The sequence below is a fragment of the Poecilia latipinna genome, unplaced genomic scaffold (genome assembly GCF_001443285.1).
Source record: "Poecilia latipinna isolate Pla-1442-1.1 unplaced genomic scaffold, P_latipinna-1.0 Scaffold238, whole genome shotgun sequence".
NCBI lineage: Eukaryota > Metazoa > Chordata > Actinopteri > Cyprinodontiformes > Poeciliidae > Poecilia > Poecilia latipinna.
The window spans coordinates 315,347-333,552 of record NW_015112854.1 but is presented as its reverse complement, the minus strand read 5'-3'; the positions used below and the strand labels follow the sequence as shown (position 1 = coordinate 333,552).

At 39.3% G+C, this 18,206-nt stretch overlaps 1 protein-coding gene across 1 annotated transcript in view; it reads left to right on the top strand.

Annotated features, from left to right (window-relative positions):
* The window catches only part of vav2 (vav 2 guanine nucleotide exchange factor), a 130,649-nt gene that overhangs the window by 85,809 nt on the left and 26,634 nt on the right, over window positions 1-18,206 (top strand). The window contains exons 5-9 of the mRNA XM_015032390.1: window positions 3,625-3,730; window positions 6,273-6,287; window positions 8,340-8,438; window positions 10,257-10,325; window positions 11,701-11,801. Coding sequence (XP_014887876.1) covers window positions 3,625-3,730; window positions 6,273-6,287; window positions 8,340-8,438; window positions 10,257-10,325; window positions 11,701-11,801 — 390 coding nt within the window. The remainder of the gene's footprint in view (window positions 1-3,624; window positions 3,731-6,272; window positions 6,288-8,339; window positions 8,439-10,256; window positions 10,326-11,700; window positions 11,802-18,206) is intronic.

The window sequence follows — 18,206 nt, the reverse complement described above, 5'->3', positions numbered from 1 at the left end:
AGCTGATTAAAAATGACATTATTTGCTGATAAATTGTCAGCCGTTTAGTTTAATGCAGTCTGGTTTTGAGGAAATCCATCTCTGAATGCATTTATTGACCTTCGAAGCAGAAGAAGCGCTACAGCAGCAGACAACCTGGCTAATTCTGCCAGCTAACAACTGGAAATTGAGACTCCAGAAACACCAGTATTGGACTTTTACTGTTTGGAAAAATAATTCCTGTTCTGTTGAGTCTTGATTTTAGTCGTCTTTCAGATGGTGGGGTTTGAAGTTAACAACACACAAAGGCATCAGCAGAATCATTCAGTATCAAAGACGATACATCTCAAAGTGATTGAACACGACAGCGACTTCATTGTTACTGGAGATTTTATTCTCTTGTATAAAGCAATAATAAAAGAGCTTGTCACAAAAAATGATTAAATGAAATACAAATATCATCCATATTTTAAAATTCAATCTTTGCAAACTTTTCTTTTTCATTTAGTGGCATGCTTTACTCTTTGCATATTCTCCTACACATTTTTACCAAAACCTATCTTTTATAACTTAAACCTAAATGTTATATGCTCTTTTGATTTACAAAAACCTGAGCTGTGTCGAACATATGCACTGTGGCTCTCATACAGTGAATCATTGTCCATTCCTCCTCCTCACTGATGCAGCTCTATGTCATCGTAAGCCTGCAGCACTGACTAAACCGATTGCATGCAAACGCGCTGGACACCCTCTGGCTCGTCATTGTTTTATCAGACAGAAAATTAGACCCTAATTCATGAGCCCTGAGGCCCTTTCCTTCCCACTCTGTGTCCCACTCATGCATTTTCATGCTAAGACATGCAAAAACACACACCCACACACACAAACATGCCCACATGCGTGCATGTGAATTATTTATAAGTGCAAGCCCAACAGAAAAACAGTTTTGGAAATTTGTCCTATACAATGTTCCACTTGTACAGATAAATCTTTGTTTTTTTCTCTTCCTCATATCATCACTTATTTACACACATTATGCAGTATGTAGGACGTCTCTGTACAAATTTAGCCCTGCTACATTCACAGCGCTCTTCTTGTTTCGTCATGTTTTCTGGAAATGTGATTACCCACTTGCTTTGCAACGGTTTTCAAAAAACTCGAATGTCACAACAAAAAACCTCAACAGATTGCTGAAAGTAATAAACCAGAGCAGAGTAGTGCAACATTTTAGAGGAAGAAAACTTTACAACTGAAAACTGTGGTAAATTGTATTTAGCCCACTTTATTTGTGGTGCAGGAGACGGAGTAAAAACTTGGAAGTAAGTTCACTGGTCAAGTGATTACCAAATTTAATTTACATAAACTAAATGCAAAACGCTGTGTGGAGAAAAACTGACATTATACATCACCACAAACACTTTGTCTCTACAGTGAAGCACAACATTTGAATTGATTAGAACAAGAACAACACTGAACAGTACAACCAGATGTACAATGTAAGAGTTTGGATGGGTGATATTGTTTTCCTTGAACTCTAAAAGTTGTGGAAATCTTTGCAAGATGCTCTGCATCAAACACAGAACCTTGTGCAAGACAAAAGAGCCTCTGTAAAAGTTCAGTTTTTAAATAAAAGAGGCAATAAAGTTTAAATTCAGGTGGATTAGGAAGCGTTTGAATGAAACAACCAATCAATCATTCATATTTTAAGATCATATCCAAGCATCGCTGATCTTGAGTGTCATTAACCAGCTGATTGAAAATGTACTGAAGATGAAATTACTAACTGAAAAGATGAAGAAAGACATGAAAAATCAACAAAGATGCTACAGATGCATAACTACCAGTGCACATAAAGTCAGATTCAAGTCAGAATATGATCTTTCATTATCATATTCATATAAAACAGCACTTAGTCTTAGATTTCTCCTCCATGTTCTCCCAGGAGAACCTGCCTCTCTCAGATCTCTCCACAGGTCAAAAATATGTCCATAACCCCCCGCGGATAATAGAGCAAAATTAAGTTGAGAGTGTGCCTCGGCGTAACCTCTGTGCCATCCAGCGTCTGTGAGAGTGGTCCTGCAGTCCCACCGCTGGGAGAGGACATGCTGATAGGACAGCAGGAGCTGGGTACTGTCCTCCCACGCTGCAGCCTCGTCAGTATTCAACTGGAGCCACTTTGGCTTAATGAAAAAAGAAGCAGCGTATTACTGAGAGTGAACTAAGACACCCCAATTAAAACTTCAAACCGACGTCACAGATGCGTCTGCTCTTCTTCTCCTTATCCTCGTGTTTGTACAGACAGTGAGAGGAGGATTGTTGTAGCGCTGAAAGCAGATGAAGGTCGTCACCTGGACCCAGTTCTGGAGAATCAAACATAAACCCACGACTTACAGACCGCCTTAGTAACCCAGTGCTACCGTTCTCCTCAGGATGCTTTCAAAGTTTACCACAGTGTCAATGTCTCTTCCTAATGAGACATTGTTTTCAAGCTACAGTTAGCATGCTATGATTAGCATGAGTGTAGCAGACTCTACATCAGAAGAAACCTTAAGAATTACCAGCCTGTTGTTCTTGTGTAAGCGTTTTACATCTTCTAGTAATAAAAACAATAGAAATAGACACAATAGATACTGTGTAAATTGTGTTAGCTAATGCTACATCAGAAGCTAACATCCACCATCTTCCTCATCTGCCCTCTTGGAGGTACAGCCAGTTAGCGCCAGGGAAACTGAATGACTTTTCTGGATTTGCTCCTTTGCAAACACCAGCCAGTAGCATCCCATGGCACCAGGGTTTTTCAGATACTTACCCAGCATTTTCTTCAGGATAATATCCGTATGATTTACCAAAAAAATTAGATAAAATCTACAAATAGGCTAAATTTCCATGTATTCGTAATTTGTAAATACTGAATGAACTTTAAATTAAAGCCCTGATTTCATAAATTTTTGGGTAAAGACTTAGAAGCTGTAAATCTGTGGCGTTTTAAAGAAAGTTAAAGATACTGTGACCCAACCCTAAACCTTCAGGACAGAAGAAACAAGGTGGATGTCTGCTGAGGCTCAACTTGTGACTCAAGTTAGAAAACTTAATAATCACCAAAGAATATTGAATTCATGAGAAATTAAACCAGGAGATTGGATTTACACACTTAGAAAACAACATTTGTGGCATCAAACATAAAAACCATCATTCATTCCTTTCAAATATATTTTTTTTGGGGGGGAGAAGTCTTTGAAAGAGATTTGCATCTTCTCTTAAAGTCCCTTTCCTGAGCAATAACTACACCTGCAGTGCAAGGCAATGCACAGCGTAATCTCCGATAGCATGAGGAGCAGCAGCCGTTCCTCTCCACAGCAACTGTCTTTGCTCTGCTGGCTTCTGGCCTAATTAAAGGTCAGTTAGCTAGCTGGGTGCCAAAACAATATAAACAGATTCAAGGGAAACGCCACATGGGAGCCCAACACGTCGGAGGGGTTTGTAAATGCTGGGTGCTGCGTCCTCTTCCTCGGAAACAAAATCATTAAAGAAATTAAAATCACGCTGCCCCTCTGGCCCTCGTGTGTAAAAGATAATGAGATGGCTCAGATTTGACAGCCCAGGGTGTGTTGGCTGTCTTAAAGTTTTACTTTTCCCTCTCCTCAGCGAACACGACCTGGGCGAGGATGACATCTACGACTGCGTGCCGTGCGAGGACGACGGCGACGACATTTATGAGGACATCATTAAGGTGGAAGTACGACAACCCATGGTGAGATCTCTGTATAATCAGCCGCTGATTACCTGATGCATGTTTTCACACAAGATTTCCAGCATCGTCAGCATGCACAACTAGAAGACAAAAAATAATCTTTGAATATTAGAAGCCAAGGCAGTTAACTGTAACACGTAACTCGTGCTGACCAGTTGACGTTTCTTAGCCAGGATCATAAAAACTGACAACCAGTCTTCATCATGGGCTTAATTAGCTGCAGAACCACCATGATGAGCTAATAGATCTAGACTTTTCCTTTGCATAACCAATTAGTCCTGGTTTTAAATCTTAAAATGAATGAATCTAATCCTAGAAGCTGGAGGGGGGGAATAAGTACAACTTAACAAGTGAGGAAAAGAAGTAATTACTTTGAAAATATTTGGGGAATTTTATAAAGAAGTCTAAATTGCATTGTAAGGGTGGACTGCTGGGTTGGACTTGGAACCTGTTCATAACTGCTTGTTATTCTAGCATTTAAATCACTGATTACCTAACAACCCCCAATGTAAGTCAGGCAGACGGTTCTCAGAACTATTTAGGAGCCGGTCTTTTTGCTAAGCTTTACTAGAACTTTAACTGGAACTTCCTGCTTTGGTTAGTTCAGGCTAAGATTATGGTTTTTGGTTACTAGCACTCTACGCGAGTAGACAAAAAGAAGTATGTGGAAAAGCATCTCTAGCCTGTAGTTGAGCCTTTAGTGATGCAGTGGGCCTGTTTCCCTTTTAAACCAGCAAGAAGCTTTTTAAACGTCTTTCTAGAAACAGGAGAATACAGAATAAATACAGAATAAAGTTCATCTTTGTGTTTTCAGGAGGATAATGAGAACAACAGAGAAATCGTTCTTTTTACTCTAAAGCTCTTTTTCTGTTGGTATTGGTAAAATTAAAGGTTGAATTTTCATAAAATATTCTGTGTGAACTTATGCTACTGCAATAAAAGTTTATTTTAAGACTTTTGACACATTTCCAGCATAATTGACTGTAAATGTAAACAGCTCTGTGTGTTTTCAGGCGCAGTATTTTTAAGCTGTGGCAATCTGTGAACTACTAGATTTCTTTCCTCCCTGTGAATTTATCGTTTTCAACCTGCTGCTGACATTAATTAGAAGAAAGCTTAAACACACAACCAGAGTGGGATGACGGCATGTCTGATGTCTTAACTCCTGTAGCATTTTCTTCTGCTTTGACTTGTATCATCATCAGTTCAGAAACGATTCATGAACAGTAAGAATACAAGCGCGTGCTGCATTCTTGAGCCTCGGTTTCACACAAACCTTGTAATGATTGTAAGAAACCAGTAGATTGAAATCTCCACAGACGGCTTTGACTCTGTTTTCGTTTTGCTTTATTTTCTTTTTCCATTTGGGTAAAATCCCGTTTTCCATTATGGCTCTACCTTGCAAATGTATTCACAGACCTTGATTTATTTTATTTATTTATTTATTTTTTTAACATTTGGTCACGTTATAACCACAAACCTTAATGTCAGATACAGCTACATAGCATATTGGATTTTTCTTAAGTGGAGAGAAAGTTATAGGTTCATTGCGAGATTTTCTACTTACCCTCCTTTAACTAGTACCCTCAAATTAAATCCAGTGTAAGCCTCAAGAAGTCACCTCATTAGCAGACAGAGTCCATCTGTGTGTGATTTAGTCTTTAGCAGTTTCATGAAGGCGTCAGAGGTTTATTAGAGAACATTTGTAAACAAACATCATCACCATGAAGGCCAAGGAACACAGCGAGACACGTCAACGTTCAAAGAAAGTGACTCACATCCTCCAGTTGTTGTTGTGAAAAGACAAAATGCTTTTGTAGACAAACCCGTTTGCATTTCTTTTTCAAAATGTAAATGTGAAAATCCCGTATGTTTTGGGTCTGTGGTAATTTGCACAACCCTTATCTGCAAAAATCTACTTCATTCCGTGTTTACTGTCATTTTAAGCAAAAAGAAAGTTCACCTAAAACTGCTGATGTTTAGATGACAGCAAAGTTATAGGAGAGATCCAGAAGATTCTGCAAAAGACTTGAGACCAGGCAGAGTTTGCAGGGGAATTGTTTCAATTACAGATGATTCATGAGTCGAAAATGCAAAATTCAGACCCATATCCGTCTGAGGATATGTGACAAGTAGTTCTCCATCCAACATGGCTGAACTGGAACTGTCTTGCAAAGAGGAATGTGTGAATATATTAGTCTTCAGATGCACAAACCCCAACAGACGAATGTAGGGTGACTGAAAATGAGAATTATCCACTAGTTTGTGTCTCTTAAAATTCTATCAGAAATAAATTGAGGTTTGTGGTTGCAGTGCATAAAAACTTCTGCAACATTATATAGGCTTATATTATTATAAGCCTATATAATGTGCAGATGAGGATGCATCTGTTCTTTGCAGAGTTTGTCGGATGCATTGTGATGAGATCACGATGGACCTGACAGACTGCAGAGACCAGATGACGATGCAGCTTTCCATTTATTGTCTATTTCACACTTGGTGATATAAACCTGTCACTTGCTTTGCCCTTCTCATGCTGCAGATCAGATACATGCAGGTGAGTGGTGCTGTGCTTGTGACTCGACTCCCCCTCTCCTCCCCTCCAGCCTCCTTCTCGCCATCAGCTAGCTTCCCCTCATCACTTCATTTCAAACACACAGAGAATGACCCGCCGATTAGGGCTACTGACCCATGCACGGTGGCGGGGGAGACCCCATCTGGTTGAGCGTCTGACTCAGGGCCTGTGACTTCAGCTCAGTGGCTGCAGTGTTAAGTGATGTCAGCGAACACCACCCGCTGCCACAACAAAGACGGAGACAAACTTTGTTGTGCTGGCTTCGTGCCCTGCCTCTCTTTTTCTTTTTCTAATTACATGCTGGACTGAAGCCTGGACTGGACTTTCTTTTTCTTCGTCTTTAAGCATTGTTAGCTCCAGGATTTTTTTTATTTTATTTTACTGTTAACGGCCAAATCTGGTCCAGATGGCTCCCCTACTTCTTCTTTATCTTCCTCTTAAGTTTAGCTGCTTCAGATAAAAATGTGTTCAAATTAAATCTGTATGTTTTTCTGTGGATTTTACAGAGCTGTTTGGCTAAGTCGTGTGTGGAAATCAGTCAGTTTTGAACATTTATTCAGATTTTCTTTGCTTTCTTTAATAGTGCAGTGGTTATTTTTTATTTACTTTTACTGCTGTCAACTGATTTCCAGACTATGATCAGTGAACTATGCAATCGCTCAGTGACCCTTTGTATGTGAAAGTATCATCTGTGTGACAACAAGAATCCATTTCTTGGAATATTAGTGAAGGCCATGAAATGCAAAGAAAACTGCACGAATATCATGCCCTGTGTGAAATCATTTAAAACGACACAATAAAGCCTGTTCTCTCAGGCTGGTACGAACTGAACCGCTCCACAAAAGCCTACAGAATGATTTAATACTCTGATCCACCATCTCAAAGGCAGGAATCACAAACGTCATTGAATCTGCAGCCAGAGGGATGCCATTAAAGAACCAGAAACCGCTTTAGATGCTTCAGCAGTGTTTTTATAACTTAAACTCGGTTCAGCCCTTCTCAACCAACCCAATCAACCCGCCAAACTGAGCAGAGAAAAATGGAGCCTTAGTCATAACTAGAGCGCCGACAGCAGCTATGATTTAAATCGCTTCTTTGATCAAGTGTGGTCTCTGGTGCTTTTATTAATCGATGCAGCACTCAGGGCTGTTTACCCAAGCAGCTAAACAGAAGTCATCCTCCAAAAAGGCAAGAAAGCAAAAAAATAAAGTGAAAGAAACCTGGATGTACTCTATTCTACCTTTGGGGAAAGAAACCCTCGAATCATATAAAATGAAATGAACTTCTGGCTTGTCTGAACCGTTCCTTATAGCTAAACTAGGCGGGAGAAACTCGCTGTCAGCACAATTTTCCTGCAAGTCAGAAAACAAGTTAGTATAGAAAGAAAAAAGAAGGAGACCAAATGCTTTCTAGGAAGGATCTGAGGTTATGTAACAAGGCTCATGTTGAGTTTAAACCTCAGCCTTGCAGGATGTGTTTTTATGGGCATTCGTTTAGCATCTCTCACATAGTTTTGAGAAGAAGAATGGACAAAAAGGTATTGTTAGTTTTGAGAATAATCTTTGAAAATAAGTTTAGAGTTTACTTGAGCTCTTCAGCCAATGAAAGATGAAGCCTCTCCTGCTTTAAGAAGTCAAATATATATATATTTTTTTACTTGTCTCAACAACACAATAAATATGAGTAAGTTTCACTCTTTACCTTAAGGTAGACGTTCATGACAATCTGTTAGATAATCCAGTTTACCTGACACAACAGCGTTGCAGCAGAAATCTAGTCTGAAACCACTGGCATGTGGGTTTCATGCCAATCTCATCAATGTTTAATCCCGTAAAATCTGTTCAGTGTTTTGACACATGGCAAGATTATATCATGGCTAAAATGACAAGCTTTTCATTTGAAAACTGTGGAAACAGTCCTGAAGCATAAATTTACTAAAACCAGAAAAATCCCTTCTTTTAAATCCCAGTTACTTCAACCAGTTCACTGTGTATTTAAACACATAAGATCATGTTTTTCCTTTGTATTTTCTAGAAAATGGGCATGACAGAAGATGACAAGAGGAACTGCTGCTTAGTTGAGATCCAAGAGACTGAATCCAAGTACTACAAGACTTTAGAGGACATTGAGAAGGTGAGTTCTGATGCTGAAAGTTACTGTTTGGCCCAGAAGTTCTCATTCACTCGTTCACTGGCATAGATGAAGAATCTGGTGCACAAATTAAAATGTAATTGATGAAAATATACCCCCAGACTCACACATATCCATTAAAAAAAAAACATTTTCAAGTCTTTGCATAGACATTAGTCCTTTTATCCTGGAAAAATTCATGAGGTGATAGAAGGCTGACTTTATAACTGCCTTTATGTGTCTCTAAAGGTTCAGATCTGAGTTCATCTCTAATTTCTAGAGACCAACAGCAATAAATAGATCAAAGGAATCAAATTAAGGGTTCTGCATGTATTTCTCTTCTATTATTGTGCCAAAACTTGTGTCCACAACTGTTGACCGTGCAGGTAGTGAGTGTTTTTATACTTGCTCTGGGTTCCTGTTTGCTGCCTCCTTGTTGTCGGCGCCCGATGCCCCTCGGCTGTGTGTCAGCATGGAAATGTCACGTATCGGCCGATTCATTTGGGAGCACAAATGTCACGGGAACCGATCAATATGGTTATTATTGGCTGAGCCCACAGGGGAGACGGTTATCCCTGGTGCTTTACGTGCACATTACAGGTGCCGAGAGTTGCCAAAGGAATAGCTTGATTTATATTAAATCTCTTTATAATTCAATAACAAAGTCTGATGATGCATCGATGTAATTTATGAGGATATAAAAATCTTTATACTTTTGAATTCAAGGAGCTGGGTAAATAACTTTCAACATTTTTTAAACAAACCAAATAGAAAAATGTGTCATGCATTGGTGTTCATCTTGGTTGAGTCAATACTTTGCAGGACCAACTTCAGGTGCAGTTCAGCTGAAGTTGGGGGATTTCTCTACCAGCTACAGAAATACATTCTTGCTTGTTCTTCTGCAGCTCCACCTCAGTGAGACTGGATGAAAAGACATTTCTTTTCTACTCTGGCTGTATGTTTAAGGTGACTGCTGTGTTGGAAGATGAACCCCAACCCCAGCCTTGAGTTTTTTCTGTAGCCTCCAGCAGGTTTTTCGACCTCTGTTTTATATTTGTTTTCTTTCATAAAGCTCTCCTTGCCTGGCCTGTTACTGTGTGTGAACATCCATCTTTCAGTAAATCTGCAGTCCATAAACGTTTTATTTTTAAATACTGGATTGAACAGAGCTCTATGAGACATTCAGAAATATTTCACACGTCTTTCCTGCCATTCTTTTTGCAAAACAGACACAAACACTCCAGCTCTCTCAGCGTAACGACACGCCTTTGTCGAGATCGGCGCTGCTAACGCATCACTTTTGTCATTGGCAGATTTCTTCTGAGTGCCACAAATCATCCGCTCTGCTAATTTCATTAAAGCGAATGTGCATCCTGTGTTTTTCCCCACATTAGACCAACGTGAGAGTGGATGAGAACAAATGTGCCTCTCGTGATCAGAGGACTCGTAAAGCTTAATTGAGTTGGGGTTCATAAAGGCTGTCGTTTTTTATGTTGCTTCTTAGTTGATCTATTTGTTATCATTATGATGATGAAATGTGGCGGCCATAAAGCAGAGCTGTGGAAAATAACAGGCCGGTTTTTCCTGCCGTCTGCAGCAGCACTGCGTCTCCATGTAGCGCTGGCTCACTAAGTGTTGTTTCCATTTAGCAAATGGCCTGATATATGTTGCCTGTCTCTTTACCATGTTGTGTAATATTGATTTGTGCTAAAAGCTTGAATTGATCTCCTTCGAAGAAAGAAAAACAAACGTTAAGACTGTTGAGAAAATTAGGTTTTTCGTGTAAAGCTTGTTCTGATTTGTTCCTCTCTCCCCTTGAAGAATTACATGATCCCGCTGAAGCAAGTCTTGAGTTCGCAAGAAATGGAGGCTATTTTTGTCAACCTGGAGGTGAGTACGCGGTCAGGCGAAGGGAAATCTGTCTTTACAGCATGTCTGCATGCCTCCGACAGGTGAATAATTGAGTGTGCGTATGGATAGCTGATTGACTGACATGGCATGTTTTTGTTTCTGTACTCTACCCTGATACATAATTCATAGTTTCATATATAAAGCAAATATTCGTTTTCAAAACAGCGCCAAAGGAAAACAGGAGATATTTTTTTTCATGCATCGCCGTCAGTGATGGATGTATGAGCGACGGAGAAACTTTGTTTTTTTAGCGGTGACTCAATATGCCAAGCAAAAGATTCTGAAAAGCAAAATAGTTGGAAGAGTTTTTCTACGTTTTTTATGCAACCTGAATCAGCTTGTTTTTTCTAGATTGTCGGTTTAGAAAACAGGTCATTACTCATCGCTTCAAAGCTCCTCCAACATGTTTGACTTTGTTCACATCTGGTAAAATTGTGCTTTTTGTGCCAATTGTTAAATAGTCGTAAATCATCATTATTACAAATTGAGCTCGTGATAGTTATACTCATTTCCACAGAAAATGTATATTTAAAAACAAAGCATCTGTGGTAACATTATGTCTGGAACACCAAACTTGGACATCAGTGGTGGAAAACTTTGTGCACCCAATGTAAAAATAATGATAGCAAAGTCTCCGGCGAGAAGGAGGCATTCAGGAAAACTCTTGTTTGACTGACGTATATCTTGGAAATGTAACAAACCGGCATCCTACTCAGAGATATAAAGTGCTCAGCCATGAACCCGATGTAGGTGGTGGGTTGGGATAAAACTCAGGTTTTGCTCAGGTTCTGACCAGCATTTTTACTCTGATGTCTTTAACAAACCACAAAGTGATTGCAGTTGATCTGCAGTTGGAAAGATCTCTTGAGTCCTCAACCTTTCTCTTGCGTTGTGGAATTATCATACATTTATTGCTCAGATCACTTTATGTGTTGCAATTTTACTGAAAAAAGCAACATTTAATCTAGAAAAAGGTTAAAAATCGAGGGCCACCGTTCATTTTCCTTGTCTTTGCTGAACTTCCAGGAGCAGAGGTAAGGAAGACGTCTGATATTACCTTCTGCGTTACAATTTCCCTGTGTTTTTCCGTGCATATTAAAGTATATTTGGTGTTTGAACTAGTAAAACAGGCAGTTCTTAGCGTTTTTAGTGGGAGTTTCAGTGTTTTTCTTTTCTTTCCTAAACCCTCAAACCGGGAAGTCTAATGTATATTTAGTGTTTTGCCAACATGGCAACAGTAACATCAAATATTGATGTCCAGTACTGTAGAACTCAATATAGATTCCTCTTTCTGCTTTTACATGTAATACAGATACATCAACCTGTTCTGTTGTTTATTGTGTTGCTTTCCTAGGATATAATCCGCGTCCACTTTGCCCTTCTGCGAGCCATCGATATGAACATGCTCAGTGGAGGAAGCGGCCTTGGAAAGATCTTCCTCGATTTCAAAGAAAGGTTGGTATCCTGTAATCCGCGCCAAGTGTTTGACCTCATGTCGCGTTCTTTTGTGCTCAGGACCCACAGCGATAAAATCCACTTACAACACAAAGATGGAGGCCTTTTTCTATCCTTTCGACTCTGAGACTGCATTAAGATGAGTATCTGCAGATCAAACCGCCCATTGATGGGATTAGCACACAAAGAATAAGTCACTTAAACGTAAATAAATCAAGTTGTGTGCAAAAAATTTAAAAAAAAGCTGAGAGAGCATGAAGCCAATTGTTTCTCTTTCCAGCCGAGGTTGACAAAGCAGCTGCACTTAGCCTGTCATTCATGTTCATTTTTTCTCTCTCTTATCATCACAGTGTATTATTCTTTGCATAAATATCGAGCTGCTGTAACTAAACACACAAGTCTAGGACTAGTGGGAGAGATGGCTCATGATCTTTTACCAGAAAGAGAAATCCTACAACCTCTAAAGTCTGACGTCGCTCCGTTTTTCTTTACGTTTTGCAGAGAAGAAAGTTGTGCTCATATCTTCTTCGGACGTTTTCTTGTCGTTTCTTTCAGTAGCTTTTGGTGCAGCGCCCCCACAGGTGAGGCAGTGAACAGGTTTTGATAGCTTGACTCAGTGCAATGTCAATGTGAACTGCATCCACTAAAAATGTAACAAATGTAGCAATTTTGGTCACTACTGAACATTTTACGTCACTTTCTAAATAATGGAAGCAAAATAAACTAAATAAATTTCCGCCTCATTTACATATTAACTTGAAACACTGAGAATTTTTATTTCAGGTACAATCGCAAACTCTAAGAACAATCAGAATGCGACATTTGCTTAAAACAGCAATAACGTCTCAATTATTTGATTTCTCTGTGGACGTGGGAAAGCACAAAGTTAGTCTGAAGGAAACCTTGGGGTTTGTTTCAAACTGGGGATTTCTCTTTGATCTCCATCTCTCCCAGCTGAAGAGCAGCGTGTGGATAATTTGCACCCCTGACGGGAGCCGTGATTTGCCTCCCTGCTGCTCTGAGTGCTACGGCTTCGTTGGTAATGGTAATGATGGTGATGATGGGTTCTGGCTTCGGTCATGATTCTATACGCACCAGTGGAAAACGGGAGCCTCCTCGAATAAGGTGGCCATTACTGCTGGAATGAGTCACACCGTGTGCGGGTGTGTGTGTGTGTCTACCTTACATACAGCAGTACTAACATACTTCTGTGATTTCCTGTTGCTTCCAGCCTGAAACTCATTATTTCTGAGATGTTCTCCCAGGTAATACGTTTGTCTTTATGAAGCTGTCCACTGTCCTTTTATTCACTACAGCTTGAAACTAGACCGCCACAAAGTTTCAACCAAATGTCTGCATTAGGGCTGCAACTAACTATTATTTTAGCAATAGATTTTTTTGTTATTGAATCGATTAATCAGCGGGGGAAATGGGCAAATTCTGCTAATTTTTCATTTAACCACTTAACCCTTTCTATAGAATATTGGACTATTACATTAAAATATGCAAATTAACACATCAGAAAGTAAATATTTTAATGCCTAAAATTAATCTATTTAGATTAATGTGATAATTTTTAGCAAATGATGCATCTGCAGATAAAAATCATATTTTTATTGTCAACATGTGAAAACTTCAGACCTTTCCGCTTCATTTAGCTTCAGTACAGTGTAGCGCTAATTTCTTAATTTTTTATTTATTTTGGAATAACTAGAGAATAATTAGATTACAAAGATGACTTAATAGTTTTTTTTTTATCAGAGTTTGAACTAGGTGAAGTATTTTTTTTCTTTTTTCTAAAATGCAAAGTGTAAATTTATCCGTACAGTTTTGAGTGTGATGTTCCTTTAGCAAATGGCTATTTTGGGCCTGTGTGCTCCAGTTAATTGATTACTAAAGTAGTTGATGGTTATTTCAGTAATTGATTCATCATGATTAATCTGATTAATAATATCTGTCCTGATTGATTCATATATATGTTTATAAATGGACATTATGCATGTTAATAACTGTGGCCATGTGGTGACAAATTAAGATTATAAGAAGGTGCAGCTTGCCTCAAATACACAGGACACTGAAAACACACCTGACTACCAAGTGAATGTTGTGTTTTCTTCAAAGTGCCTCACTCACATGCAGTTTTTGCTGAAATTAAGAGTTTCAAGCAACCGATCATTTCCTCTCCATTCATAATCAAATGTGCTGATGACACGCCGCTCATTGTTCCCGGTTGCCCTTCAGTGACATTCTCTGAAATGTGACGCAGGGTTATTTTAAGAAAATGATTCATTTGATTTGCAGATGCTCTCCATCCTGGTCTTTCACCGCCTACAGGTGATTGACATGCGTACCTTCCTCATTTCAAGCCGCCGGTGCATCTTGCGTCTCCGTGGTGATAAACAGTCGTAACCGAGGGGATTTGAACCGGCAAAGCTCTCCTCCGGCACCTCGGCGGGTTTCCCGGGGACGGGGGTCTGGCATAATTAATTTGGTTATCTGTGCTTGTAAGTCTCTGTGACCTTTACGACAATGTGCTTGTATCCTTTTTCCTCGTGTTGGTGCAAAAGATGAAAAGGCCTTTTTGTGTGCTTGTCATTGAACCGGCAGCCATGCTGAAAATGTCACCAGTTTATCTTCCCAGCTTTTAAACAGCAACACTGAGGCAGAATGGAAAAGTGCACTCAGAGGAACCTCCATAAACTAAATGGGCATCTAAATAGCCTCTTGTTGATATACTCATTTGCAACATTCCAGAACTCATTTCCGGAGTAATCTGGCTCACAGATATGCAGGCGGGGGCCTAATCATAGTGGCACTGTGCGCCTCTTTAAAGAGGGCCTTCGCTCGACGTTCTCCACCATTTGCTGTTTGCTGGGAAGGCTGAGTGGAGGTGAGGGGCTCCCAGTGCCATGTGTCTCTGAATATTAGCTGCTTCCACAGCTTGTCACTTCTGGTTTGCTCACTGAATTCCTCCGTCGCCTGACTCAGCGTGCCGCGCTGCTAGGGTGAGGGCGGATGCCCAGGGCGCAGTTACCCCCAAATTGTGTTTCTGGTGGAATAACGTGCGCAGCAGCTTTCTCGTCATGGAAGAGACGCACACAGCAGGAGCAAGAGGAGAAAGTTTTAACTGCTCCTGCAAAACCCAAAGGAGAAACTCCCAACATTTCTGCTGTTCTCAGACTAACATTGCCAGCTGGACAGCTATGGGACTTCGAACGGCACTTGTGAACATTTGCCAGCTGAATTTATGAATAAAACTTTGGCTTTGTTTTCTTCCCTAGACATATAAAGCCTGTTGTTATCTTTTAATCCTTGTATATAATTCCTGCCTGGTTACTGACTACTTTAAATTCAGTGAAGAAGATGATAAATATTTGTTCAAGCACATAAAAGCTGCAGCACCACACACTATATTTTCTTGTAAACTTTTAAAGTCATCTTGATCGATAGTGAACATGACTTTCTGAAGCTCTTGAAACTTTTTTTATTTACCTGAGCAGCTTTTTCTGTAGGTGTACAAGAAAAGCTCCGTAGACTGGAGATGAAAAGTTTTTAAAATCTGAAAGACAGAGGATGAATCCGATAAGGCGTTGTCTCGTAACCTGAGAGATCATTAACCCTTTAAGACCTCTGTTCAAATCTCCACCTGGATTTCTTTGCTTGTTTTAATTTTATGCAGTTCTTTAAATGCTTTGAGAGTAAATATATTTGCCCATTTATCCATAACTGACCTCCACGATGTTCTTAGAAAGCAAAGTTTTCCTTCTTGTCCACAATCACAATATAGAGACGCACTTTTCCTTCTTACTGAGACGACATTATTCATTGAGGTTTTATGCTTGTTGTGGTCTACTTAAAGTCCATATCTTCTAATCTACTGAAATGCATGGAAGATATGAACTAATCTGGGAGTATTTCCAACAGCTGGGTCCGAATTTCAATAACTTGTTTGCTAAATTGTGCGCTGGCACAACGCTGGTTTCTTCCTTGATTTTAATGTCTCATCAGCCACAGGTCAGAGTCTTAAGCCAAAATCAATAAGCTCATCTTCCGACCTGAAAATGAGAAAAAAGCCGCCAAAGTTTAAAAAAACGAGCATCTTAAAAGGTAGCAACGTCTGACTATTTTAAAGAAAACGTACAGCAAGAAGAGTTACACCAATATTTTCTGCAAAAGGGAACAGCTCTCTACATCTCCATCATCTCTTAGTATTTTGAATTATATAAAAGCGACTTTTTTTATTTCTAACTCAGGATTTGCTCTGAATTCTGTTTTTATTTTCTTCCCAAAGTACAGAGCAGATGATAAGCTGTTAGCTGCAGTAATCACAGCTCTTACTGGCTGGGGGGAAACGAAGCAAGCTGCCCTTTCCACTCACCATTAGTGCTTTTGTTAAACTGACTGGTTAAAGAGAGAAAAGAGGACAAAGCTTGAGACGACGGGCTGCGTTCTTCTCTGAATTCCCTGTATAATTATTTTCTATTTAAGCATGTATTGAACTCAAACTATTAGAAGCCGAGAAAAAAAAACCCTACAATAAGTTTCTTGTGGCTTGTAAACAGCTGCAAAAACAATAAATCGATTAAATGAGCCGCAGATCAAAAACTGTGACAATGGGCTCCTTTGAAGAGAGCTGAATGAGAACAAGAATTAAACTCGCATTTTGAGCGCAATGCTGTTCCCTACTCCACTGCTTCACCTCCAGTGATGTTTTTATTGTGGTATTTTTGACATGATCTGCTGTGAAAATCTATTCACCGCTTATAGATTTACTTCCTTTCACAAAGTAAAAGGTTTCAGATCAAGATTTTTCAAGTTTTGGTGTCAGAGAATAGTTAGAAAATTCTAAATGCATTTTTTTATTAAGAGAAACAAATTATCATTTTATAGTTACTCAGGTTATCTTTGAAATATGTTAGAGACTTCGAACGTCTTAAAATAAGACCTTCATGTCCCATTACGTCCCGATCATTCATTCTATAGTTTCTATCTTTGGTCTGTGCAACATTTCATGCTCCATCTGCCTTCTTACAGCCGCCCATTAATCTCAATCACAGTTCCAGCGGAGCCGGAGCTGAGGGAGCGTAGATCCAGTCCTAATCCAGATCTTATTGGATCCTCCTGATCGTATTTTAGTCAACTTTTCTGGGAAAAGTTTGGATTCGTTTTGGGGAATCTCATAGTTTAGGACTTTACCTCTGGCAGCCTGGTCCCCATTTTACAGCCTGAACATTTTAGGAAGATTTCCAGCGTGAAATTATTCATGTGGACATGCTTTCACATCAATAATGGAGATTCGTGAGTTTGCACTTTTGTGCTTTGGGAGCAGCCATGAAATCACATTGCAATCTAATTTTAACCACAAACATTTTGAAATAAATCTTACTGCATGTTTGTTGTAAATTATTAAAGTGCATTTTAAAAACAAATTGGGTCATGACATCATAGCCAGAGTAGCAGGATTAATATCGTGGGTCTTAGAGAGATAATTCACTGATCTTATCTTGCATATGAAACATTTGGGCAAAGGAAATGCAAAAAAGACAGACACGCATCCTGAGTTCATCTCAGTTCATAATTGTTTTAGGATAAAAAACTGTTGGAAAAACTATTATTACCCTAATAAATTCCTTTGAATGAAATGTAGCTAAAACATTTCTATTTTTTCTATTTGAGACTTTATTTAAAGTTTTGTCTCAGAAACCATTTTTTTTATTGAGAAGTTTGTCTTTTCATCACAAGTAGTGAGGAGGATGGTACAAATTACAAACGTAAATATGTGAAGTTAAGTTTGAACTTTTCTGCTACAAACAATCCTGTTTGCCTACTGAAAAGCACAACAGATTGAAGAGGCATTTATTTCTTTCAAAGAAAACTCCTGGGAGCTTTTGGGTATTTGATATTCAAGAACATTTCAATCAGAAATCTGGTGGTTTCTCCCTGAGAACAGCTAACGAGGCTGAAAAGAAAAGGGAATGAGAGTTTTTACACGATGGCCGTTCCATTTTCATCTGCTGCAGTTTGCTTTCCCCCCTCACTGTGTTAAACAAACTAAACCCTTTGAAAAAGCTGTTCCCCTCCTCGCCTGTGGTGGCGCTGCATTACAAACTACTGAAAGAAATTACCTCTCTGGAAAACATGAACGCAACTTTCTGCTTCTCAAAGTGTAAACAAACATTCAAGTGGTGTCAGATTTTAGCTCTTGTATTTGGTAAAACTCTACAGGCCATTTCTCTCTTGTACTAGACTCTCATGTTTGTTTTGGTTGTATTTACCCAAAATGCCTTGCACTATAACCCATTTCCGCTTGCATACACATATTCATTCGAACCGCCCTGGATTTTTAGGTGGAGTTTGCTTTTTGTTTCGATTGCACATTCTCTTCTCCACAAACAAATTGGACTT